This window comes from Tupaia chinensis, unplaced genomic scaffold (assembly GCF_000334495.1).
Source record: "Tupaia chinensis unplaced genomic scaffold, TupChi_1.0 Scaffold000374_1, whole genome shotgun sequence".
Taxonomy (NCBI): domain Eukaryota; kingdom Metazoa; phylum Chordata; class Mammalia; order Scandentia; family Tupaiidae; genus Tupaia; species Tupaia belangeri.
Genome location: NW_006159872.1, coordinates 1,444,378 through 1,471,464, shown reverse-complemented (window position 1 = coordinate 1,471,464; position 27,087 = coordinate 1,444,378). Strand labels below are relative to the sequence as shown.

Sequence of the window (27,087 nt, the reverse complement as noted above, 5' to 3'; positions counted from 1 at the left end):
AAAGAGTTGGAAGACAACGCGACCGTTCCCTGGGTGCCCAGGAATCAGGTCTGGGGCTCGCACCGGGGCAGGTGGGCTGGCGTGGGAAGGAGGCTGCTTCTGAGGTCGGTGCAGCTCAGCGACTCTGGAAACTACTCATGCTACAGGGACGGCCGCCCCGCTGGGACCGTGCGCTTGCTGGTGGATGGTGAGTGGTGTCTTTGGAGTTCTGGGGGTCGGCTCCCAGGGCAGCTCCGATGCCAGTGAGAACATGGCCGTGCGCATTCCCCGGAGATTCCTTGCTTGGCCCTTTAAGCTCCTGTTCTAGCCGTGGCCCAAGGATTTCAGGGAAAGGCCTGCTGATGTCCACCAACCAAAAGCTGGGGAATGCTGAGGGGGGGCATCTGGCTGATGGGAAAGGCTGTCTGGCTTTGTGAGTAAGGGCTTATGGTGGACTGGTTAATAGCATGGGTTCAAATCCTAATCTTTCATATAGGGTGGGGTGGTTCAAAAAGTTCATGGACATTGTCTATTATGAAGAGACTATATGTATGGATTTCAGAAAACAAACTTAAAAAAAATTTAAATCTGCATAAAGACTTTTTTCCGAGAGGTTTTTGCTATAGGGCGCGTGCGCTCGCCAGACAGACAGAGAGAGACATAGAGACAGAAAGCGAGAAATCACCCCCCAGGGGGGATGGTCACACCGCAATCCCTTCTCCTCCATTCTCCTCTCGGGATCTTGGGCACGCATGCACACGCGCCCGGCGTGAGTTTTAAGCCACCAGGTCCAGGACGCAAACCGCGGTCGACTACGTGGGAGTCCAGCGACATAGCCATTACGCTAATTGCTGGTTCCCGCATAAAGACTTTTTTAAGAAAAGGAATTGTTTAATTTAATTTATTATTATTACTGTTATTTTAAAATTTCCTATAGGGCATGTGCACTTACCAGATAGAGACAGGAAGAGAAAAAAAGAGAGGGAAAGTGAGAAAGCAAGCTGCCAGGTCTGGGGCTCAGACTCTGGTCAGTCACATGGGAATCCAGCACATTAACCACCACCACCTGCTGGCCCGAATTTCAGAAAAAATTTTTAAATAATTTTCTTGCCAGAGGGCATGCATACTCACCAGAGAGAGCAAGAGACAGACAGAGACAGAGAGAGGGAGGAGCACCTCCCAGTGGGGTGTGGTCACGCCACAATCCCTCCTCCTCCATTTCTCTTTCCTGATGGGATTTTGGGCCCTTGCCCAGTGTGTTTTTCAAGCTGCTTGGGCTGGGATTTGAACTGAGATGGGCCACGTGGGCCCTAACTACTATACTACCAGGCCAGTCCTCTATAATTTTTTTGTTGCAAAATAAACTTGCATTTCATTTTCCATAACCTTTTTTTTTTTTTTTGAATAGTTTCTCCTATAGGGCATGTGTACTTGACAGAGAGAGATAGAGAGTAAGGGAAAGTGAGAAATCACCTCCCGGGGGGATGGTCATGCTGCAATCCCTTCTCCACCATTCTTCTCTCTGGATTTTGGCCATGCATGCATGCATGCTTGGTGTGTTTCTCAAACCACCACATCCGGCACTCAGACTGCACAGTCGGCCATGTGGGATCCAGCTGCCTTAACCTCCATGCCACCTGCTGGCCCTCCATGAACTTTTAAAAATCCTCTCAGGTAGCGTAACTTCTCTGTCCCTCACTTTCCTCTTTGGCAAAATAAAGTTCATTTTATAATCTCACCTTAGAGCTATGGCAAAGATGGAAGCACAGTGTGCTGAAAGCTCACAGCACATTCGGAGCTGTCCAATGAGTCATTCTTACATTGAGGACTAGTGAGACTTAGGGCTGGTAACTGGCAAAGTAGTTAGGGTGTTGGACTCCCACATAGCTGACCATGGTTCAAGTCCTGGACCTGGGGGTTTGCTTTCTCACTTTCTCTCTCTCTCTCTTTCTGGTCAAATGAAAAAAAAAAAGTTATAATAAATAACATTAAATAAATAGTTCTTTTTTTTTTTTTTTTGAGAGGTTTTTGCTATAGGGCGTGTGTGCTCGCCAGACAGACAGACAGAGACAGAAAGCGAGAAATCCCCTCCCAGGGGGGATAGCCACACCGCAATCCCTTCTCCTCCATTCTCCTCTCGGGATCTTAGGCACGCATGCACATGCACCTGGTGTGAGTTTAAGCCACCAGGTCCTCGAACCGTGGTCATCTACATAGGAGTCCAGCAATATAGTCATTACACCAACTGCTGGTCCTGAAATAAACAATTCTTAAAAACAAACAAACAAACAAAAATAAACAACAACTAGCAGAGTCTTAGCTTTCTCACCTCTCACCTCTAAGTGACGGCTGGGCAGAGCCAACGCCCTAGCCGAGCCCTAGGCTAAGGCACTTTCTTCCTTGTATCTCATATAACCTTTCCAAAGACCCAGTAAGGGAAAGTATTACTGTAATTATTGTTATTTGAGAAAAGTTTAAAAAATTTGTAGAAAAGTGGAATTAAAATCCAAGTTCAGGAGCCAGCAGGTGGTATAGATGTTAAGGCAGCCGGGTCCCACATGGCCATGGCACAGTTGAGTCCTAGACCCGACAGCTTGAAAATCACTCTGAGCATGCGTGTGTGTATGCCCAAAATCTTGAGAGGAGACTAAAGGAAAAAGGATTGTGGTGTGGCCATTTTCCCCAGGGTGATTTCTCACTTTCTCTTTTTCTTTCCCCTGGTGAGTGCATGTATCCTATAGCAAACTGAAAACAAAACAAAACAAAACAACAACAACAAAAAAACACAAAACAAAAAGAAAGTTCATTTGGTACCAAAAAATTATTTGAAATCTGGGCCAGCAGGTGGCATGGAAGTTAAGGTGCTGGATCTCACATGGGCGACTCCATGGTTCAAGTCCCAGACCCAGCAACTTGAAAATCGTGTCAGGCTTATGTGTGTGCCTGCCCAAAATCCCGAGAGGAGAATGGAGGAGAAGGAACTGTGGTGTAGTATCCCCCTTGTGTGTGTGTGGGGGTGATTTCTCACTTTCTCTTTCTTTCTGTCTTTTGTTTTTCCAGTGAGTACCTGAGCCCTTCAGAAAAAAAAAATCCATGCATAATTTTTTTTTAAATATTATACAGGTTCTGTAAACTTTTTGAAGACCCCCTCATATTATCAGCAGTTAATTTTATAGATATGGAAACTGAAGAGAGGTTGGGACTTACCAGCCAGGACTCTGTGACCCCAGAGCCCCAGTTTGTTTCTGATCCTCCTCACGCCCCATCAGACGCGGGCGCCTCCTTCCCCTGCCCAGGATCCGCTTTCCAGCCTGACGTGAGCACCGCCACGTCCTCTCACTTTCCAGCCACACTTAGCTCAGTGAGTGACTGAGTTCGTCCATCGTGTCCTGAGTCATGGCTAGGTCTGGGGGGGGGGTGCTGGGGTGCTGAGCCAAGTGCTCCCCTTAGAAAGGAGGCTATGGGGCCAGCAGAGGTTGTAATGGTTACGTCGCTGGACTCCTATGCAGTTGACTGAGGGTCGAGTCCTGGACCTGGAGGCTTAAAATGCACGCTGGGCGCTCAAAATCCCCAGAGGAGAATGGAGGAAAAGAGATTGCACCGTGGCCAGCCCCCCTGGGGGGTGATTTCTCACTGTCTGTCTCTCTGTCTCTCTCTAGCAAGTGCATGTGCCCTATAGCAAATAATTTCTTTAAAAAAAAGAAAGGAAGAAAGAAAGGAGGTCATACTGCCCTGGGGTGAGGTGTGCTCCCAGGGAGCCCCAGCACTGCCTCCCCAGACCCTGTTCTGCTCTCCTTCCAGTTCCTCCCGAGGAGCCCCAGCCCTTCTGTTTCCGGAGAAGCCCCATCAGCAGCATTGAGTGCGCGTGGAGCCCTCAGAGAGCCCCGTCCACGCCCACCACGGCGGTGCTGCTGTGGGGGAAGCTGTGAGTATCTTGGGCTGGATGAATGGAGCCACGGCCCAGCCTCCCTGAGGCCCCCGCGGAGGTGGGGGTAACTCCTTTGGAGGGGTTAGAGAGGGAACTGAGACTCACTCCTAGCTCGCCCTGTGCTGGGCACAGTGCTGGAACTGCCTCGCCTTGACTGCCAGCCTAGGAAGTGGGTGTTGTTTTGCTCACAGAGAAACTGCGGTTCTTTCAGAGACTGATTAACTCGGTTAAGGTCATCTAGCCCTAAGTGGTTCTGCTGGGAATCCCACCCCAGTCTGTCTGATTCCGTTCAAAGTCCGAAGTTTGGGCATTGCTCTGAGGAAGATGCAAATACCCACGATCAGTGTCCCTGGCCTGTGGCAAGTCAGGCTTTTTCCATGATAAAGGCAGGTGAGAGAAAGAGTTGGTGGGCCGAGGGCCTACCAGAGGACAGTGTGGGGGTGGGGGGTGCACCTGGGCTGATGGCAGGTGCTGACGCAGCAGGAGATGCCGAAAACAAGCACAGTGTCACCAAGTCAAGCTCCCCTCAGTCCGGACTTTCCCCCAGACTTGTTTGCCGTAGTGCACGTGTGCTTTCTGGAGAGAGACAGAGGAAGGAAAGTGAGAAATTGCACCCCAGGGGGCTGGTCACGTCGCAATCCTCTTCCACGCTCCTCTTGGGATTTGGGGCACAAACGTACATGTGTCTGGTTTTTCAGGCTGCCAGGTCTGGGACTTGAACCATGTGGGATTTAATGCCTTAACCATCATGCCACGGGCTGGCCCTTAGTCCAGATGTTTATAATTGAGTTTGATCCGAGTATCAATATCAGAGCAGTGACTTATTATTATTTTTAAAGGATGTGCATTCTTGCTGGAGAGGGAGAGAGAGAGAGCACCTCTCATGGTGTTGGCCACATCAAATTCCCTTCTCCAGTCTTCTCTCAAGATTTTGGGCACGAACGCACACATGCCTGAAGTGTCTTTCAAGCTGTCAGGTCTGGGACTCAAACTGTGCAGTTGGCCGTGTGGAATCCAGCCACCTTAACCACTACACCACCTGGCTGGCCCCCAGAGCAGTGACTTCTAGAGAGTGATTTGGCTTCCATGAGTCTGTCTCCAGAGAGACCTTAGGGGGCCCTGGCAGTAGTTCTGGTCTCTACTACACAGAAAAGCGTAGGTTACCCATCTGCAAATAATACAGTTGCCATTAGGACTGGGAACTCACGCCCCTCCCAAGTAAAGGAGGCCAGAAAGCCTCTCCACCCAAAGCTAGGCTGGGATGAACAGGTGTGCTCCCTGACTCACGCTAGGGCTCCACCCCGATAAACCATCGTTTGGTCGAAAATGCACTTACTACACTGGACCTACCGAACTTCATAGCTTATCCTCGCCTACCTTCGATAGAACCTTACGTCAGCCTACGGTTGGGCAAAATCATCCAGCACAACACCCGTTGGATGATGGTGTTGACCATCTCTGGGACTTCGTTGAGTGCTGCACCAACAGGGGAGGGCAGAACATGAGTGCATAGACTGTCACTCGTTGTAAAGTGGAATAGAGGTACATCAAAAGTTGGGACCATCTTGGGGTCAGCAGGCAGTATGATGGTTAAGGTGCTGGTCTCCCCAGGGCTGGCCATGGTTTGAGTCCCGGAGCTGGCAACTTGCTTTCTCACTTTCCCTTTCTCTCTCTCTCTCTGGTCAAATTTTAAAAATCAATAATAATAACATATACAATTAATTAAATAAATATTTTTTTAGAAGTTGGAACCATCTGTACACTGAGACCTAGAAGGCATTCCTCCCCAGACAGGATTAGACAGGACAGACACAGTGGCCAGCAGCTCCCCAGACCAACCCATGGAAGGCTGATTCATTACTGACACTTGAACTACATTGTTATTCGTTGGTGTGGACAGTAAGAGCAGGTGAGAGCAGGTGAGAGCAGGTGTCTGGCTTATGGCCTCCTCCTCCCTCCAGCCACAGGAGGGCCAGTCCTTCTCCCACGCACCTTGCTTTGAAGAGGCTAAGATAGCTTTAACAGAGTACCTGTGACGTGGGGAGGGGAGTGGGGTCTCAGGGCCCCCCATACCCACTCAGCCTCCACCAGATGCTAGGTCTGCTGGGGGGGCGGGGAGGAGGCCCTTGGAGAGAGGTGGCAGCGTGCCCTGCCTTTTCTCCTGGGTGTGCCCACATTCGCACCCTCCTTGACCGCACTGTGAGGTCAGTCCCAGCCTGGGCTGTGGGAGACACACAGGTGCACAAAACTGGGCCCGAGCTGGGACACTGTGGGGGGAAGGTGGGGAGGGGGGTGTCCCTGACCCCGCCTCAGCGTCAGGTGTGATGAAGCCTGGATGGTGCTGGAGGGTGGGAGAAAGACTCCAACTGCCACTGGGAAGTGTGGGGCAGGCTTCTCAGAGAAGAGTTGGGACTCCACCCTGGTCCAGGGTTCAAACTCCAGTCAGAGGTTTGTGACTCATTGCCCCAGTGGCAGGGCGAGTGGCTGCGTGGCCTCACATGCTCACACACATTATTGGGACTTCCAGGCCAGGTGGGATGGGGTCTGACTCACTGCGAATGCTTTCAGTTACCCAGAATCCTCTGGACTCGCCTGCCAGAAAGGCTCCCACTTCCCTGCAGGCCCGGCTAGCGCTCTGTGCTTCTGGAATGGCATTTCTGCGGGGTATCCAGTCATCTGAGGGCGGTGGGGCCTCTTTCGGCTCATTCGTGCATGCACCATGGTGTCAAGAGCACAGGCCCTTGCATGAAGTCAGGGCCCAGCAGATAGCTGCTGCCTGAGCAGCTGGCTGTGCCCTCTACAACTGCACTTCCCATGCCCCTCCTTATTTTCATTTGCCAGAAAGCAAGTGCTCTCACCAGAGAGAGAGAGAGAGAGAGAGAGAGAGAGAGAGAGAGAGAGATTTACAAGCCACCAGGTCTGGGATTTAAACTGTGGTCATCCACGTGCGAGTCTAGCTCCTTAACCACCATGCTACCTGCTGGCCCCTAAGCCAGATGTCATATACATACATACATATCTATATATGTATATATATTTAAAATTAATTAATCAATTTTCAATTAATCCTAACAGAATTCCTGTGAGGTAGGTACTACGAACATTCCCGTTTCAAAAAGTGAAAATAGACTCAGGTTGAATCATTTGCTCAAAGTGCCTAAAGAGTAGTAAGAGCTACTCAGTGTGAGGGCAGGTGATGGTGCAGCTACAAGCCCCTAGGAGGGCCTGGGTTTGTGTCCAGAACCTTCCTGAGCATGCTTGTGTGCGAGCCGGGTTGGCTGAGGCTGGGGATGGGTTGAGGCATGAAGACCTTGTTGGGAGCCCCCCTCTCTCTCATGGAAGAAATAAAGACTTTAAAAAATCGTTTAAAAGGAGTTCTTAAATGGGGCTGGCAGGTGACGTGGTGGTTAAGGGCACTGGACTCCCACATGGCCAATCATGGTTCGAGTCCCAGACCTGGGGGCTTGCTTTCTCACTCCTCCTCCCAACTCTAACCCTCTCTGGTCAAATTAAAATACATAAATTAATTAATTTAAGAGAAAGTTCTTAAGTCTGGAGCTGGAATTCAAAGCCTGAGATTAGACCTCAGCATCTGGGAGTCTAACCCTGTACCTGCCCTTCTCCCCCCTGAGTAAACCCCACCCCGTTCTGTGCCCACAGTCAGGACGGCTATCTGAAAGACTTCCAGGAGCCCTGCCCGTACGTCCAGGAGGCCCAGCAGTTCTCCTGCCAGCTGGAGGTCCGCGAGGCAGACAGCTCTTTCTACTCAGTGTCCCTGTGTGTCGCCAACTCCGTGGGGAGCAAGGCCAGCGAGCCCCACACGTTTGAGATCGATGAAATCTGTATGTAAGCTCTTGCAGCCCTCCAGCCGTTCCCTTTCCTTTGGATCAAATCCTTCTTTCTGGCTTCTCGTGGGGGTGGGGGCAGAGAAAAAGTGGTGGAGGGCTCTGGCGAGATGGTGCCTTGGGGCATTGCCTACCGAGGGGTCTGACTGATGGGCAAGGGCCCCGTCAAGATGTGCACAGGGGTGGGACCAGCAGTTAGAGTAATGGCTATGTCCCTGGACTCCCATGTAGTCGACCATGGTTCGAGTCCCGGACCAGGTGGCTTAAAAATTACGCCGGCGTGTGTGCGTGCGTGCCCAAGATCCTGAGAGGAGAATAGAGGAGAAGGGATTGCGGCGTGGCCATCCCCCCTGGGGAGTGATTTCTTGCTTTCTGTCTCTCTGTCTCTCTCTGTCTGTCTGGCGAGTGCACGTGCCCTATAGCAAAAACCTCTCAAAAAAAAAAAAATGTGCACGGGGAGTGGTCTGGGGCTGGGCTGGGGGTCCTGCCTAGGTGGGGTCTGGGACACCTTTGGGGGCCACTCCCCTGCCCTGCGTTTGCGGCTGCATCAGAACCATGCCCTTTTCCCCACAGTGAAGCCCGACCCACCGGCCAACGTCACGATCTTCGCCGTGGCCAGGAACCCTCACAAGCTCCTTATCACCTGGAAATACCCCCACACCTGGAACTCGTTTTTCTATAAACTGCGGTTTGAGCTCCGGTACCGGGCTGAGCACGCCACGACGTTCACCAGACTGATGGTAAGTTCATCTTTTACTTCTGTACAGAAAGGGCTCTACCTCCCGGCATACTCTGGGGTGATAGAAAGAATACCGAAAAGAAAAAAGTGGGTTCTAGGCCCCGCTTTGCAACAAGACCCTGCATGGTCTCTGGTAAGATTTTAACCTTCCGGGCCCTGGTTGTCTCTGGTATGAAATGAGGCTAATCGTAACAAGGACGGTCTCCTCTTCACCGGCCTGCCCGGAAGGTGAGAGAGTGCCCGTGGGAGAGATGCACCTCAGAGCTTTAAGTGCCTCGGGGTCCTGGCTCGCTGGGTCCTGGTGTGTGGGGGGTGACTTGCAGCTTCAGCCCGTGTCGGGCCGGAGGGCAGTGCCTTCCGCTCTCAGCCCTGGCCAGCCCAGGGAGCGCCTCCTGTGGAGCTAAGCCCCAGCACCCAGCCCCGCCCCAAGTCCCTGTGCCTCCTGTCCCCAGGTCAAGACCCATCAGCATTACTACGTCGTCCGCGACGCCTGGAGCGGCACCAAGCACACGGTGCAGCTTCGGGCCCAGGAGGAGTTTGGAAACGGCATGTGGAGCGGCTGGAGCACAGAGGTCACCGGCGTCCCCTGGGCAGGTACTGTGGTGGCCAGAGTGGGGGAGGCACTTATCTGCTATGTGACAAGTCACCCTCAAACGAGTGGCTTCAAATGGCAACCACATATCTGCTCAAGGTCTGGAAAACAAGGCAGCCGGTGGCTCTTCTGCCTGTGCTGAGTGACCAGTGCAGCCGCCATCGGGTATCGGTGGTCCAGGGGCTTCTCACAGGTCTGACGGTGGGTGCTGGTAGTGGCCGGTTCACCCCAGACAGAGCAGCCCCGACTCTACAACCAGATTGGGATTGCTGCAGAGAATTATGGCCACGTTTAATCTATGACCATCGCTAATACTATTTATTTAGGTTTTTTTGTTATAGGGTGTGTGCGCTTGCCAGAGGAAAGTGAGAGAATGAGAACCTGCCCCCTGAGGGGAATGGCCACTCTATAGTGCCACCTTCATTCTCCCCTTGGGATTCTGGGTACAAACACACACACACACAGTGTTTTTCAAGCTGCTGGATCTGGGACTTGAACTGTGCAGTCGGCCATGTGGGATCCAGTTACCTTAACCACCATGTCACCTAGCTAGTTGCCTTATTATCATTACTTTTAAGAAGGTATATATATATATATATATATGTGTGTGTGTGTGTGTATGTATGTATGTGTGTATATATATATGTGTGTATATATATATGTATATATATATGAGAGTTTCTTGCTATAGGGTGCGTGCACTCGCCGGAAAGACAGAGAGAGACAGAGAGACAGAAAGCGAGAAATTACCCCCCAGGGGGGATGGCCACGCCACAATCCCTCCTCCTCCATTCTCCTCTCTGGATCTTGGGCATGCACACACACGCGCCCTGAGAGAGTTTAAGCCACCGGGTCCAGAACTCGAACCGCGGTCAACTACATGGGAGTCCAGCGACATAGCCATTACGCCAAGCGCTCTTCCCGAGAGAGGTATATTTGACAGCATCAGTCTGTATCCTGAGCTCCTCCCTCAGCCTCCCAGTTAGCCAGGATTGCAGATGTGTGCTACATACTGGGCCTGTTAAGCTTGTCCAAGAACCTAACCCGGGCCTCTCACGTGCTCCAGGCTACGCAGCGGGGCCCTCCTGTTTGTGCTACTGTTTTTCTAGGTGCACTTAGGTGTGTGTGTCCGTGTATTTATATACTTGTATGTGTGTATGTATTTATATATGTATGGTACTGTAAGCATTCCCCATATTATCAAATATGTTTTGGAACCGTGTTATTTAGTAACTACTTGATTGTTTTGTTGTTGTTGTTGTTTTGTTTCTTGCCCACAGAGCATCTGTGCTTGCCAGAGAGAGACAGAAAGAGGAAGTGAGAGTGAAAGTGAGAACCCCCCACCTGGGGGGGCAGCCACACTGCAATCCTTTCTTATCTAGTCTCTTGGGATTCGGGGCATGTGTGCACATGTGCCTGGCATGATTTTCAAACCAGTGGGTCCAGGACTCTGACTGTACAGTCGGCCATGTGGGATCCAGCACACCACCTGCTGGCCTGATTCATAAATTGCTTATTTTGTGAATTTTATTTTTTAATTAAAAAAAAATTGTACATTTCCATGGCAAAGAAATGTTTATTTTTTAATTAAAAAAAAATTGTACATTCCCATGGCAAAGAAAAGAAGGGCTTATGATACCAAGCAGGTCCTTCCCATTTCTAGCCTGACTTCCCAGAGGAAAGTGCTTGATTCTTTCATGTCCAGTTCTTCCTCATCTTTTGTTGGTCCCTTTCTTTCTCCCATGAGCAAAAGAAACAGAGACAGACAGGCAGCACCCCGCAGCAGGGCCTTGATGCCACGTCCACCCCAGCCTCGGCCAGCCTGGATGCACACTCCGTACCTGGCAGACTCAGGGGTCTGAGGACGTGAACCTGGAGCCTTCCTGCCTGGGTCAGCCTGGCCTAGTGTTACATTTCACCCCTACACCACCGTCTGGCCCCCATTTCTAGTTCTGTTGGTGTCCATCTTAACTCTAAACACGCTTATGAGTTTTTTTTTTTTTTCTGTTAAAGTAGTTGAGACATTATCCATTGTGAAAGACTAGGATTTAGCAGACCTAAAACACAGGACTCTCCCTGACCACAGCCCAGAAATGGTCACCCAGCCTCTGTCTGGCTGCTCCTGGAGACAGAGAGCTGACGGCCCCTTGCTGCTGTCCCTGTCGTGGTCCCCGTGGTCTTATTGTAAAATGGCTTTCAGTGCTCACTTTGAGATGAAATCTCTTTAGCCCTGTGGCATAGTTGAACTAAATGAATCTTTCTTAAATACTTGGCAATTAAAAGGAAAGAATAAGATACTCGCTTATTGGACCAGTAGGTGGCATGGAGGTAAAGGCAGCTGGATCCTGTGTGGCCAACTATGCGGTTCAAGTCCCAGACCCTGTGGCTTGAAAAGCACACTGGGCATGTATGCGTGTGTGCCCAAACTCCTGAGAGGAGGCTGGAGGAGAGGGGGCTGGGATGTGGTCATCCCCCTGGGTTTCTCTCTCTCTTTCTCTTTCTCTGTCTCTGATGCACATGCTCAATAGTAAAAACAAAACAAAAAAATGACACCCATTTACGGAGCTCACGTGGATAAAAAGAAAAGATAGAAATGACATCAATTGTCCCCTTCCCACCCCCGCCACGTTCTCCCAGCCCTGGTCCAAGAGAAAGATTTACACACAGGCTGCCTGGCCCCGGTCGGATGGCGCGATGTGATGGCCCTTCCTCCCTCTTGACTTTGTCTTTCCTGCCCTGGGAGAGCCAGAGGCGTGGGCGTGGGGTTACAGCAGCATCCTGGGTGGGGGGGGTGAGATAGCAAATGCAGGCCAGGTCTTCGCTGCTTCGAGAGAGGGGACAGCTTCATTGGGCCCTCTCTCATGAGCATGGGTCCCCTGGAGACCTGTGGAAGAAGGGGCGGGGCTACTTGGGAAGACCGACTCCTCCATACTCGGAGCTCCTATGGGTGGGAGGCGCTGGCCTGCATGCATTCCCTGGTGTGCACACGTGCACTGAGAAGCCACAGCACGCTTATTACCTGGACGCTGAGCATCTGCTTGGGCACCTCTGCAAGGGGAGAGAAGGAGTTTCAGCGTCGTTCCAGACAGGAGATGTTCCAGTGCAGGCCAACACCGGTGTTACCTTTTATCCCAGCTGCTTAGTTCAGATCATTGCAATCAAGGTTTCTTAAAAGAGATCCCGTTTTGCTAGAGAATTTCTTCTTTTTCTTTCTTTTTTTTTTTTTTTTAGAGAGATTTTTTACTATAGGGCATATGTACTTGCCAGAGAGACAGGAAGAGACAGAAAGAAAGTAAGCAATCACGCTTATGAGTTTTTTTTTTTTTCTGTTAAAGTAGTTGAGACATTATCCATTGTGAAAGACTAGGATTTAGCAGACCTAAAACACAGGACTCTCCCTGACCACAGCCCAGAAATGGTCACCCAGCCTCTGTCTGGCTGCTCCTGGAGACAGAGAGCTGACGGCCCCTTGCTGCTGTCCCTGTCGTGGTCCCCGTGGTCTTATTGTAAAATGGCTTTCAGTGCTCACTTTGAGATGAAATCTCTTTAGCCCTGTGGCATAGTTGAACTAAATGAATCTTTCTTAAATACTTGGCAATTAAAAGGAAAGAATAAGATACTCGCTTATTGGACCAGTAGGTGGCATGGAGGTAAAGGCAGCTGGATCCTGTGTGGCCAACTATGCGGTTCAAGTCCCAGACCCTGTGGCTTGAAAAGCACACTGGGCATGTATGCGTGTGTGCCCAAACTCCTGAGAGGAGGCTGGAGGAGAGGGGGCTGGGATGTGGTCATCCCCCTGGGTTTCTCTCTCTCTTTCTCTTTCTCTGTCTCTGATGCACATGCTCAATAGTAAAAACAAAACAAAAAAATGACACCCATTTACGGAGCTCACGTGGATAAAAAGAAAAGATAGAAATGACATCAATTGTCCCCTTCCCACCCCCGCCACGTTCTCCCAGCCCTGGTCCAAGAGAAAGATTTACACACAGGCTGCCTGGCCCCGGTCGGATGGCGCGATGTGATGGCCCTTCCTCCCTCTTGACTTTGTCTTTCCTGCCCTGGGAGAGCCAGAGGCGTGGGCGTGGGGTTACAGCAGCATCCTGGGTGGGGGGGGTGAGATAGCAAATGCAGGCCAGGTCTTCGCTGCTTCGAGAGAGGGGACAGCTTCATTGGGCCCTCTCTCATGAGCATGGGTCCCCTGGAGACCTGTGGAAGAAGGGGCGGGGCTACTTGGGAAGACCGACTCCTCCATACTCGGAGCTCCTATGGGTGGGAGGCGCTGGCCTGCATGCATTCCCTGGTGTGCACACGTGCACTGAGAAGCCACAGCACGCTTATTACCTGGACGCTGAGCATCTGCTTGGGCACCTCTGCAAGGGGAGAGAAGGAGTTTCAGCGTCGTTCCAGACAGGAGATGTTCCAGTGCAGGCCAACACCGGTGTTACCTTTTATCCCAGCTGCTTAGTTCAGATCATTGCAATCAAGGTTTCTTAAAAGAGATCCCGTTTTGCTAGAGAATTTCTTCTTTTTCTTTCTTTTTTTTTTTTTTTTAGAGAGATTTTTTACTATAGGGCATATGTACTTGCCAGAGAGACAGGAAGAGACAGAAAGAAAGTAAGCAATCACCCCCTGGGGGGATGGCCACGCATGAGTTTAAGCCGCATGGTCCAGGTCTTGAACCATGGATTACTACATGGGAGCCCAGCAACATAACCATGACACCATCGACTGGTCCTGAGTTTCTTCTTTTTAAACATTTTAAATTGTCAGGACCAGCAAAAGGCGTAGTGGTTATGTCACTGGACTCCCATGTAGTTGATAACGTTTGAGACCCAAACCTGGCAGGTTAAAACGTGGCGTTTTGAGACCCAGACCTGGCAGGTTAAAACGTGGTGGGTGCGAGTGCGTGCGTGCTCAAAATCCCGAGAGGAGAATGGAGAAGGGATTGCGGCGTGGCCATCCGCCTCTTGGGGGTGATTTCTCACTTTTTGTCTCTTTGGCAAGCCCATGTGCCCTATAGGAAAAAAACTCTCAATTTTTTTTTTTAATTGTGGTAAGATTTATATAACATAAAATTGACCATTTTAACTATTTTTTAAAGGTTTTTGTGATAGGGCACATGCACTCACTTGAGAGAGACAGTGAGTGGGAAAGTGAGAAGTCACCAGGGGAGATGGCCACGTTACAGTCACTTTTCCTCCATTGTCCTGGGATTTTGTACACACACACACACACACACACGCACACTTGTGCAAGCGCATGTGCACATGTCTCTTGTGATTTTAAGCCTCCAGGTCCGGGACTTGAACCGTGGTCAGCTATGTGGGAGTCCAGCACCATAACCACTATGCCACTTGCTGGCTCCTTAACTATTTTTTGAGCCATTTATTCATCTATTCTGAGAGAGAGAGAGTCAGTGAGTCACCCCCAGCAGGGTCCTCACACCATGGCTCATACCCCCCAGCTCCAGCCAGCCCAGATCATAGGCACGTGTGTGCCCAGCATGTAGGGGAGGCCTGGGGACACAAACTCAGAACCTTTCCTGTGAGCCCAGCACAGTGTGGCCGGGTTTTAGCTATGAAGTGTGCACAGCTGTGGCACTCAGAACTTTCATGTCGCTGTGTAACCATTGCTACCACTCTCTCCAGAACTTCATCTTGCAAGGCGGACTCTGTATCCTTCAACTACGCTCTCCATTCACCCGCCCCTCCCCCAGTCCCTGACAACCATCAGTCCACTTTGGATGGCTGAGAGTTTGACTGTTAAAGTTTTTTTGGGTTTTTTTGAGAAGTTTTTGCCATAGGGCGCATACGCATGCCAGAAAGACAGAGACAGAGAGACAGAAAGCGAGAAATCACCCCCCCAGAGGGGATGGCCATGCCACAATCCCTTCTCCTCCATTCTCCTCTTGGGATCTTGGGCACGCACGCACGCGTGCCCAGCATGGGTTTAAGCCACCAGGTCCGGGACTTGAACCGCAGTCAACTACATGGGAGTCCAGCGACATAGCCATTATGCTAACTGCTGGTCACTGTTCTGGGTATTCTAAATCAGTGAGAGCATGCAGGGTTTTTCCTATGGTGACTGGCTTTTTTCACTTGGCATGATGTTTTCAAGATTCATGGATACTGTGACATGTCAGAATTTCTTCTTCTTTCTTTTTTTAAGAATTATTTGTTTTTAATTTTGCTATAGAGCACATGTACTCACCAGAGAGAAATAGAAAGAGAGAGAAGAAAAGCAACAAAGCAAGTTGCCAGGTCCAGGACTCGATCCACAGTAGGTCATGTGGGAGTCTAGTGCCTTAACCACCACACCACCTACTAGCCTCGGAATGGCCTTCTTTTTCAAGGCTGAATACTATTCCGTTTTATAGAGAAACCATATTTTGCTCCTCCATCTGTCGAGGGCACTCGCGTTGCTTCCCTGTTGGTTATGGCCTGCCATCTTGCTGCTGAGGACAGGTGCACACGCATCGCTTTGAGCCCCACTTTCACCTCTTTAGCGTATACATCCAGAAATGGAGATGTTGCATCACCTAGTAATTCTATTTTTAATTTTTTGAGGAACCACCATGCTGTACAGCAACTGTGCCATTTTACGTTCACATCACAGGGTCCATGGCTCTGATTCCCCCACATCCTGACTGACAATTGTTATTTTCCAATTTGGGGCAAGAGCCAACCTCCTGGTCATGGCGCGTTGCCTCACTGCGGGTTTGGTCTGTATTTCCCTAGTAACGAGCGATGCTGACGTGTGGTGGGGACGGCGGAGTGGGCCAGGTGGAGGCTGGCCTCGGAGGGTTGTATGGGAGTGGAGGGTGGGCAGGCGGGATTAGGAGCTGGGACTTCACTATGTGCTACCCTTTGAGGCGGGGTCCTGGCCTGCACACAGACTGAAGCCTGGGACCCCAGAGTCGGCCATCTTGGAGCCTGGCGTCAGTGGCAGGGCCAGGCCACTGCTGGCAGCACCTGTGGGAGTGGCTCCTGGAGCACGTGCCATTGATGTCTGGGCAGGAACACAGCTGGCGTCCTGACCTCAGGGAGCAGTGGCGACCGCGGACCGAGCAGCTGGTCCACAGCTGTGCCGAGCAGTTCTCCCAGATTACACCAACGTGGAGTCTGAGCGTCCCACGAGCCCCTTTTCAAAGCGAGCTGGGGACAACATGCCTGGAAAAGCCCCCTAGACATAATAGGGCAATGTTTTCACAAATACCTTGAACCCCCTCACATTCCCCACGAGTAGGATTCATACCTGCTGGTGGAGGGGCTTTTGCACAATAGGGGGTGTCTTGAGCCCAGGGCTGGGGATCCTCCAGGCAGGCTGGGTCCCCCAGCTTAGATTCCTACAAATACACATTGTCTTCTCAAACCCTTTGGCCATCCCGCTCTGGGGGAGTTCATTTGTGTGGGGCGTTCTGCAGGTTCAGGAGCACCTGGGTCCCCAGTTCTGGAGACCCCGTTTGCTCCTGCATTTCCCCTGGTGCGGTTCTCTGCAGCTCTTCACACCCCATTGCAGCGGGTGCCTCAGCTGCTTCCGCTGTCACTGTCACCTGCTACTTGGTGCAGAGCCCTGGCCTTGGCTTTGGGCAGACTGGTCTCCTTGTGGGCCCTGCCCCTCCCTAGTGTGACCTTGGGGAAGTACCTAACCGAGCCTTAGTTTGCTTATTTGTGTAGCGGGGATGATAATACCTGCCTTGAAAAACCCCAAAACCAGAACACCTGCCTCACAGGCTGCAAGGCGAAACGTGGTTAGCCCAGAGCCTGGCACGTGGTGAGCGGGGAATAAATGCCAGCAGTACTCTTCCTGTTTGTTTAAGTTTATCTCTTTCTTCCATGGCTGAGTGAGACGGAGATGGTGAAAGAGAGATGCACCCCCAGTGTGGCCCTGACCAGGGGCACACAGAAGCCCAGGATACTCAGGGACTCTTGACAGGAGTCAGGAACCTTTCCCTGTGGGTCACTATTGGGTGGTCGGGAAAGTCATGACTCATTTTTTGCATAGAAAAAAAAAAAATACATCATGGGGACCAGCCTGTGGTGTGGTGGTTGAGGCATTGGGCTCCCACATGGCTGACTGCGGTTCGAGCCCTGGACCTGGCAGCTTGCTTTCTCACTTTCTCTCTCTCTCTCTAATCAAGTTCCAATAGTAATAAATCAAAATAATTCTAAAAAAAAAATCACCGCTTAAAAAAAGAACAAACAAGTCATGGCTTTCCTGACGACCTAATATTTGTCCTGTGTCTCCTTGGCATAATGTCTCCACCACTCAGACCTCTGCGGGGTCCTCCTCCTTGCACAACACAGCATGACCCAAACCCAGCACGTCACCATCCCTCCATGCCTCCCCGTTCAGCGAAGGACTCCGTCGACACCCCCCAGCTACTGCGCCCGGAACCAAGATACCCAACTGGACATCACCTGCTCCCGCCCCATCTTGACAGGATCTTACAGTCAGCCTCCCAGCTAGTCTCCTGCCTTTGGCACCTGGGCTCCCCGCACCCTGGCTCCAGGCAGCCCCCTAAGTCACAAGCCCGCCTCCTCCTGTTCCTGGATGAAGTTCAGGTTCCTGAGCTTGGTGTGAGGGCCTTCTCAGGCTGCCCCATAGACCTCTCCCTCAGACCTGGCCCACCCTCAAGTGCCTCTTGGCCTCCGCTGCACGTGGCTGGGCACCTTCGTGCATGTGTCCCTCGCCTTGGGCCTTGTCTTTGCAAGGTGCACGCTGCTCTCTCTTCGCTGCTCCCCTTGGGATCTCTCCCCCCACATCCTCTTGACTATCCCACCCGACCTCTGTGCATAGCTCAGAGGATCCTAGACTTGGGAATTTTGTGGGTTTGTTAAATTTCAGAAAGAATGCTAGGGACCAAATAAGGTTGCCAACTTTAAATTTTGCTAAACAATGACATAACATTAAACAAGTTTAAAAAAATTACAGCCACTTACCATCCCCGCTATATCATAAAAGAAAGGATGCTTTAACCCTCAGAATGAGGACAGGCACAACCTCAGGATGCAGGACACTTCAAGTCCCAGACTCGGGGGCTTGAAGAAACACATTGAGCACATGCGTGTGTGTGTGCCCAAAGTCCCAAGAGGAGAATGGAGAAAGGGGACGTGGTGAGCAGGGAATAAATGCCAGCGTCACTGTTTTTCCTCTGGGGAGTGATTTCTCACTTTCCCTCTCTTTCTCTCTCTTTCTCCCTTTTCTCTCTCTCCCTCGTCTCTCTTTTTTCTCTCTCTCTGGCAAGGAAAAAAAATTAGATCCCATATAGTGGACTATAGTTCGAGGCCAACAACTTGAGAAATGCGCCAGATGCATGTGCATGCCTCAAGTCCAATGGGGAAATGGAGGGACCAGCAGTTAGTGTAATGACTATGTTGCTGCACTCCCATGTAGTCGACCACAGTTCAAGTCCCGGACCCACTGGCTTAAACTCACGCTGGGCGCGTGTGCGTGTGTGCGTGCCCAAGATCCCGGAGAGGAGAAAGGAGGAGAAGGGATTGTGGTGTGGCCATCACCCCTGGGCAGGGGGGGGGTTCTCGCTTTCTGTCTTTCTGGCAAGCCCACACGCCCTATAGCAAAAAACTCTCCAAAAAAAAAAGAAGAATGGAGAAATGGAGGAGGGATTGTGGTGTGACCATGTGCTGTTGGGGGGTGCTTTTTTTTTTTTTAATTTCTTTCTTTTCCTGGCCCTGATGGTTTGAAAAACACACTAGGCACGTGTGCATGCCCCAAATCCTGATAGACAGAGAAACGGAGGAGAAAGGGTTGTGCAGTGACCATGCCTCATTGAGGGGGTGCTTTCTCCCTCTCTCTATTTCTCTGTCTCTCTTTCATTAGTACATTCACCCTCTAACAATTAAAAAAAAAGTATGTGTGTATATATATATATATATATATTTATAATTTGTATAAAACTTAGAAATATTAATATAGGGAAAACATATAGTAGCAACTGCTATTAATGTTCCTAGTAGTTTTTCTTTTTTAAGAGGTTTTTGCTATAGAGCACATGTGCTCACCAGAAAGACAGAGACAGAGAGACAGAAAGTGAGAAATCATCCCCCAGGGGGATGGCCACGCCGCAATCCCTTCTCCATTCTCCTCCTCTCCGGATCTTGGGCACGCACACACACGCGCCCAGTGTGAGTTTAAGCCCCCGGGTCCAGGCCTCAAACCACAGTTGACTACATGGGAGTCCAGCAACATAGCCTTTATGCCAACTGCCAGTGTTCCTGGTAGTTTTTTTTAATCTTAATTTTAAAACAAAGTATGTGTGTATTTACTTCACATGCAAAAGAGAGCCCCCTAACTGTTTTCCCACATTGCGATCTCCCTACAGCTTCCTGCACCCACCCAAAGTGCTCAGGTCCACCTGGGATCTGAACCCAGGCCGCCTCGTGACTCTAGAATCACATAGCAGCACCCTACCGCCTGCACCACTGCACTGGGCCTCTGGTGTATTTTTAACTTCTTGATGAAAAAATCATGAGACGACAAAATATTTTAAAGTCCAGAGCATTCCCCATTGCTTGTCATGGTTCAGCCTCTGGTCCCTTGGGCTCACATTTGCCGCTGAAGCTAGCCTGGAGTCAGGGCTCTCCCTTTGATCCTTGGCCTCCTCTTGCCTTGGCTGTTTCTTCACTGTTCCCATGGAGGGGGAGGAGCCTCAATAGGATGCAAGGTCTATAACCCTCTTTTGCAAACTCTACTAAACTCACCCAGGCAGATGAAAATGTTTTTCTTTCCTTTTTCCTTGTTTATTGCCAGAGTACATGTGCCCTTGCCAAACAGTGACAGAGCAAGAGGAAGAAATCACCCCAAATGAGCCATGCCACAATCACTTCATTTGTAGCGCCATTTCTCCATCCTGTCAGGATTCTGGGAATGCATGCACACATGCCCAGAGTGTTCTGCAAGCTGCTGGAGCCGGCGTTAGAACCGTGATTCGTAGAACTGTGATCCATGGGTTAACCACTCTCTTAGAGTCACTAGGCTATGAGGTTGGCTCCAACCTTTGCTGTTTATATTAATTTTTTTTTATTGCAAAGAGGTACAAAGAAGGAAATTAAAATGTTAAGAGTGCTTAGATCTGGTGGTGTGAATTCTAACATTTCTTCTTGTGTGTGCATCTACTATACAATAGAATATAATATAAAATAAATAATGACATAAATGAATCTTTTTTTCTTTTTCTTTCTTTTTTTCTTTCTCTCTCTCTTTCTTTCTTTCTTTCTTTCTTTTTTTTTTTTTTTTAAGGTTTTTGTCATAGGGCATGTGTGCTCACCAGAGGGAGACAATGAGAGGAAAAGTGAGAAACCATGCCCTGGGAGACAATGAGAGGAAAAGTGAGAAACCATACAGGGGGATGGCCATGCCATAATCCCTGTAATCCCTTGTCTTTGATTCTGCTCCTGAGATTTGAGGTATGCATGCACATGCATCTGGTGTGATTTTCAAGCCGTCAGGGCCGGTACTCAAACTGTGGTCAGCCATGCGGGAGTCTAGTGCCTTAACCACCATGCCACCTGTGGGTCCTGATAGAAATATGTTTCTTTAGAAATTTTGGATCAAACTATCTGGATTTTTTTCCTTGTGGTTGCATTATCATATAACATATCATGTCTTCAACATTTTTCTAGGCTATTTTGAAAGGCCTTGAAAGGCTCTCAAATTATATGGCCATGTCGTAATTGATCTAGCTGGTCCTTTAGGGTTAGACAGTTGTTTATTTCCAGCATCATGCTCATTTAAATAACACTATATGGTGACCAGCAGATGGCATAATGGTTACATCACTGGACTCCACATGGTCAACCACAGTTTGAGTCCCAGACCTGGTGGCTTCAAATTCATGCCAGGCATATGTGCATGAGTGCCCAAAATCCTGAGAGGAGAAGGGATTGTGGTGTGGCCAAATACTTGGGGGGGGGGTGATTTTTTTGTTTTCTATCTCTCAGTTCTGTTTCTGGAGCCCACCATCTGGATCGTTATGAGGGTCCATACACCTAATAATGATCCTTCCTTCTATCCGCAGAATCCGGGAGTGTTCAAGCTGAGGCTGAGTGGTCCCTATTCACAGAGGTGAGCTCGAGTTCTGATAAAAAGGGTGAGACCACAGCTCTAGTGGTTAAGAGCATAGGCTGGCAGGAAATCTGAACTCTGGAGAGTTCGCTGCCCTGTTCAGGCCTCTGAGGGGGGTCATGGCTGAGCTCTGGTCCCGGGGCTCTATCGTGTGGAGTGGTGCTGGCCTGGCATGCAGCGCTGTCCTGTCTAGTGGCTGCCCTATCATCTCTGAGCTACAATGGCTTAGCTCGAGAGGGGGATTCAGTTCATCTGAGTCCCTCCCTTGTGGCCTTCTGGTGTCATAATTTGCTGCAAAGAGGATTACCTCTCAAGCTGCTTAACAAATTCCCGAGTAATCCAATTTTCCATCCAACTCCATCTTCTCCCGTGGTCCTTAATTCCTTGAATGCTAAGCTAGAGGCTCAGCCCCTCCTGGAATGGGCAGCCCAGGGAGGGGGCCTGGGCTCCTGAAGCTTACCTGTGTTCCAGCAGGACTGTGTGGCACTGAGGAATAGCTGCAGGTGAAGCCTTTGCCACGGGGCCAAGGAGCTCCCAACACAGCTATTCTAGGGAAACTGCACTGGCCGGGGATGGGCTGCACCCCACTGAACTCTGAGCCTTGCATCTGCTATTTCATTTGATTTTCATGGTAACCCTTCAAGGGAGCAGATGGAAGCTCACATGGGCTAAGGAATTTGCCCACGGTCATATAGCCAGGAGGAGAGGAGCCAGGATTCCAGCCTATCCTTTTCCCAGTAAGTGCTGGTGCCTGGGACCTGGCCCTGGACCCCTAGTGACAACGGCTGCTTCTGTGTCCACGGAGCTTTCTCCTCTGAGCATGGGTTGTGCCCTTCAACTTTTGGTGGAGAGGCAGATGGGAAGAAATCCCCACCTTGAACAGGCAAGGGGTGGATGCATGCCTTATGAGGCAGCTGCAAAGGCTCACAGAAAAGTGGAATTAAAATACAAGCTTATCCTGGTGTAAATGTTTCGAAATCTATGCATAGATTTTTCATAATGTGCATTTTCCATGAACTTTTTGGAGACCTCCTCTCAAATAAACAATAGTGAAAATGTTGGAGGGTGACAAAGTCAGTTACCAAGAGGCTCCTGAGCTGAGAAAGGCATGCCTTGGGTGGATCAGGGGCAGGGCTCTGAGAAGGAGGTGGCGCCAGAACTGGGCATGAGTGATGGTGGACTCCACAGAACCGGGCTCACGGCGGTGCTGTCTCTTGTAGGGACCTGCCACTGATGACCACGATAACGTTTTCCCCAGAGATTATGTGAATGCCACAACCCTCCCAGGTAAGAACTGCATATTTTTGTATTCCTGTGGTCTGAGGGACACATAACTTGTCTTTGTAGGAAGTTCTTTCTACTTTGGACAGATTGGCAGAGGAGCAGGCAGACGCTCTAACTACGGTGTCTGTCCCTCGGTGTGTTGAAGTTGCCGTTGTTAGCTAAGGCACAGTGAGGGGGCCCTGAGAAGAGTGAGAAAACCAGTGGATTATTTCACCGTCGGCCCCTGACACCAACGAGTGTATTACGCACGTAATTGCTGGAGTCCGAAGTAGAATGGGATTTCCATGTGAGGAGACTCTTTGTTTTGGGGGCCCTTCAGTTCCATGTTCTGATGACCTATACCTGCAGAAACAGGAAGATTTACCAACGGTCGAATGAAGAAAGATTATAGGCCTCTGTTTGACTAGGTGTGCGGGGCGCATGGGGTCCAGAGGTTCGGCAGCGGACCAGCCCCATCTAATGGCTCTTGGGCATTCTGGCGGAGCCCTTGGCCCCAGACAGGTTCCTGCTGCACCTGGTGCTGGCTGCCTAGGCTGCCCCACCCCAGCTCAAAGCCCGCCCGAGGCACAGTGCCTACAGGGGGCCGGCCAAGTAGCTGGGGCTAAGTCTGCACAGCTGGGACTCGGGACAGTCAACCCACCCTGTTCTCAAGGCAGCTCCAGAGTGTGTGAGGGGACAGGCCTGGCAAAGAGTGAACTAGTGTCTGTACCGGAGCAGAGTGCGAGAGGGGCCAGGAGGGAGGCGTGGATAAAGCAAAGTGGAGTTTAGAGAGGGCAGAGCCTTTCCAGCTGTGGGATCACAAAAAGCTCACGGCCCCCAAGACTTCTCTACCCACCCTTCCTGGTGGTCACATCCAGCCCCATGTTTTGTTTGTTGTTTAAATACTTGGGGGGGGGGGGATTTTTTTGTTTTCTATCTCTCAGTCTCTCCATTGAGTGTATGTGCCCTATAGCAAAAAAATCTCTCTTAAATAAATAAATAAACAACACTATATGAACTTTATTCTGTTTCTGGAGCCCGTCATCTGGATCGTTATGAGAGTCCATACACCTAGTAATGATCCTTCCTTCTATCCGCAGAATCCGGGAGTGTTCAAGCTGAGGCTGAGTGGTCCCTATTCACAGAGGTGAGCTCGAGTTCTGATAAAAAGGGTGAGACCACAGCTCTAGTGGTTAAGAGCATAGGCTGGCAGGAAATCTGAACTCTGGAGAGTTCGCTGCCCTGTTCAGGCCTCTGAGGGGGGTCATGGCTGAGCTCTGGTCCCGGGGCTCTATCGTGTGGAGTGGTGCTGGCCTGGCATGCAGCGCTGTCCTGTCTAGTGGCTGCCCTATCATCTCTGAGCTACAATGGCTTAGCTCGAGAGGGGGATTCAGTTCATCTGAGTCCCTCCCTTGTGGCCTTCTGGTGTCATAATTTGCTGCAAAGAGGATTACCTCTCAAGCTGCTTAACAAATTCCCGAGTAATCCAATTTTCCATCCAACTCCATCTTCTCCCGTGGTCCTTAATTCCTTGAATGCTAAGCTAGAGGCTCAGCCCCTCCTGGAATGGGCAGCCCAGGGAGGGGGCCTGGGCTCCTGAAGCTTACCTGTGTTCCAGCAGGACTGTGTGGCACTGAGGAATAGCTGCAGGTGAAGCCTTTGCCACGGGGCCAAGGAGCTCCCAACACAGCTATTCTAGGGAAACTGCACTGGCCGGGGATGGGCTGCACCCCACTGAACTCTGAGCCTTGCATCTGCTATTTCATTTGATTTTCATGGTAACCCTTCAAGGGAGCAGATGGAAGCTCACATGGGCTAAGGAATTTGCCCACGGTCATATAGCCAGGAGGAGAGGAGCCAGGATTCCAGCCTATCCTTTTCCCAGTAAGTGCTGGTGCCTGGGACCTGGCCCTGGACCCCTAGTGACAACGGCTGCTTCTGTGTCCACGGAGCTTTCTCCTCTGAGCATGGGTTGTGCCCTTCAACTTTTGGTGGAGAGGCAGATGGGAAGAAATCCCCACCTTGAACAGGCAAGGGGTGGATGCATGCCTTATGAGGCAGCTGCAAAGGCTCACAGAAAAGTGGAATTAAAATACAAGCTTATCCTGGTGTAAATGTTTCGAAATCTATGCATAGATTTTTCATAATGTGCATTTTCCATGAACTTTTTGGAGACCTCCTCTCAAATAAACAATAGTGAAAATGTTGGAGGGTGACAAAGTCAGTTACCAAGAGGCTCCTGAGCTGAGAAAGGCATGCCTTGGGTGGATCAGGGGCAGGGCTCTGAGAAGGAGGTGGCGCCAGAACTGGGCATGAGTGATGGTGGACTCCACAGAACTGGGCTCACGGCGGTGCTGTCTCTTGTAGGGACCTGCCACTGATGACCACGATAACGTTTTCCCCAGAGATTATGTGAATGCCACAACCCTCCCAGGTAAGAACTGCATATTTTTGTATTCCTGTGGTCTGAGGGACACATAACTTGTCTTTGTAGGAAGTTCTTTCTACTTTGGACAGATTGGCAGAGGAGCAGGCAGACGCTCTAACTACGGTGTCTGTCCCTCGGTGTGTTGAAGTTGCCGTTGTTAGCTAAGGCACAGTGAGGGGGCCCTGAGAAGAGTGAGAAAACCAGTGGATTATTTCACCGTCGGCCCCTGACACCAACGAGTGTATTACGCACGTAATTGCTGGAGTCCGAAGTAGAATGGGATTTCCATGTGAGGAGACTCTTTGTTTTGGGGGCCCTTCAGTTCCATGTTCTGATGACCTATACCTGCAGAAACAGGAAGATTTACCAACGGTCGAATGAAGAAAGATTATAGGCCTCTGTTTGACTAGGTGTGCGGGGCGCATGGGGTCCAGAGGTTCGGCAGCGGACCAGCCCCATCTAATGGCTCTTGGGCATTCTGGCGGAGCCCTTGGCCCCAGACAGGTTCCTGCTGCACCTGGTGCTGGCTGCCTAGGCTGCCCCACCCCAGCTCAAAGCCCGCCCGAGGCGCAGTGCCTACAGGGGGCCGGCCAAGTAGCTGGGGCTAAGTCTGCACAGCTGGGACTCGGGACAGTCAACCCACCCTGTTCTCAAGGCAGCTCCAGAGTGTGTGAGGGGACAGGCCTGGCAAAGAGTGAACTAGTGTCTGTACCGGAGCAGAGTGCGAGAGGGGCCAGGAGGGAGGCGTGGATAAAGCAAAGTGGAGTTTAGAGAGGGCAGAGCCTTTCCAGCTGTGGGATCACAAAAAGCTCACGGCCCCCAAGACTTCTCTACCCACCCTTCCTGGTGGTCACATCCAGCCCCATGTTTTGTTTGTTGTTTTTTTTAATTGTTTTTATATTTTTTTATTTTTTAGTTTTTTGAGGGAGGTTTTTACTATAGGGTGCATGTGCTAGTCAGAGAGACAGAGAGACAAAAAGTGGGAAATCACCCCCAGGGGGGATGGCCATGCTGCAGTCCCTTCCCGTCCATTCTCCTCTCAGGATCCTGGGCACGCACGCACATGCTCACGGTGTGGATTTGAAGCCACCAAGTCTGGGACTAGAAGCACATTTAACTTCGTGGGAGTCCACCGATGTAACTGTTAGGCCATCCGCTGTCCCTCAGCCCATGTTTTTAAAAGCAACTATGGGCTGACCGCATGCAAATATATATTCCCATTCTGACCTTTCCACCAAGACTTGGACTCATGTGTGCACCTGCCTCATTGGCCCGTCTTCTCATGCGCCTACTAGAGATCTCAGAGTGAACCCGTCTAGAAGAGAACGCTTAATGCCTCCCCACATCTCCACCCAACTCTGTGTCCAGCTTCCCCTTCCCAGGAACCGGCCCCACATTTGCTGCCTTGCTCATGTGAGGGGACCAGGCTTGCCACTCGCCTGCCCCTCATTGCATGGCCAGTCCCTCAGCAGGCCCTGCCAAGTGCACCTTGGCATACGTTTAGAATCTGACCACGTCTCAGCTCCTTCAATGCCAACACCTGGTACAGCCGTGGCTGTCTCTCATCCTGCAGGCCCTTCAGGGGTGCCAACTGGTCTGCCATCTCCTTTTGTTTTTTTAAAGAATTATTTTATTTAACTTTCTTCCCTCCCTCCCTCCCTCTCTCTTTCCTTTCCTTTTTCTTCCTTCCCTTCAAGTTGACCAGAAAGGGACGGGGGCAGGGCAAGGGAAAAAGCAAGCCACCAGGTCCAGGACTCGAATCATGGTCGGCCATGAGGGAGTCCAACGCCCTAAACCACCACGCCCTCCTGACCCTTACCATCTTCTAATCTTTTTTTTAATTATCGTATTTAACTTTATTTATTTATTTACTTATTAATTTGATCAAAGAGGGACAGAGTGAGTAAGTGAGAGAGAGGGGTGGGGGAAGGGAGAAAGCAAGCTGCCAGGTCTGGGACTCAAACTGTGGTTGACCATGTGGGAGTTCAGCGCCCTTAACTACCACACCACCTGCCAGGCCATACCATCTTCTAATCTTAACTCCCAACAGACCTTTCCAGCCAGCACCCAGAGTGACCCTTGGAACACAAGCTCTTGCTGGCTTAACACCAACTCCCCCGGAGTAAAAGCTAAAGCCCTAACAAGGTCTCTGAGTCTCTGTGGGTAGCCCTAGCACAGCCTTCTAGCCCCCCTCCATCCCCCACCCTACACACGCCTCCAGCCACGCTG

The 27,087-nt window shown here is 50.6% G+C and overlaps 1 protein-coding gene across 1 annotated transcript in view; it reads left to right on the top strand.

Annotated features, from left to right (window-relative positions):
• IL6R (interleukin 6 receptor) overlaps positions 1–27,087 on the top strand; it is a gene marked incomplete at its 5' end in the record, with an annotated part of 40,969 nt that continues 13,882 nt past the window's right edge. The window contains 7 exon segments of the mRNA XM_014589729.2: positions 1–187; positions 3,781–3,904; positions 7,568–7,749; positions 8,326–8,492; positions 8,944–9,085; positions 21,121–21,167; positions 22,388–22,454. Coding sequence (XP_014445215.1) covers positions 1–187; positions 3,781–3,904; positions 7,568–7,749; positions 8,326–8,492; positions 8,944–9,085; positions 21,121–21,167; positions 22,388–22,454 — 916 coding nt within the window.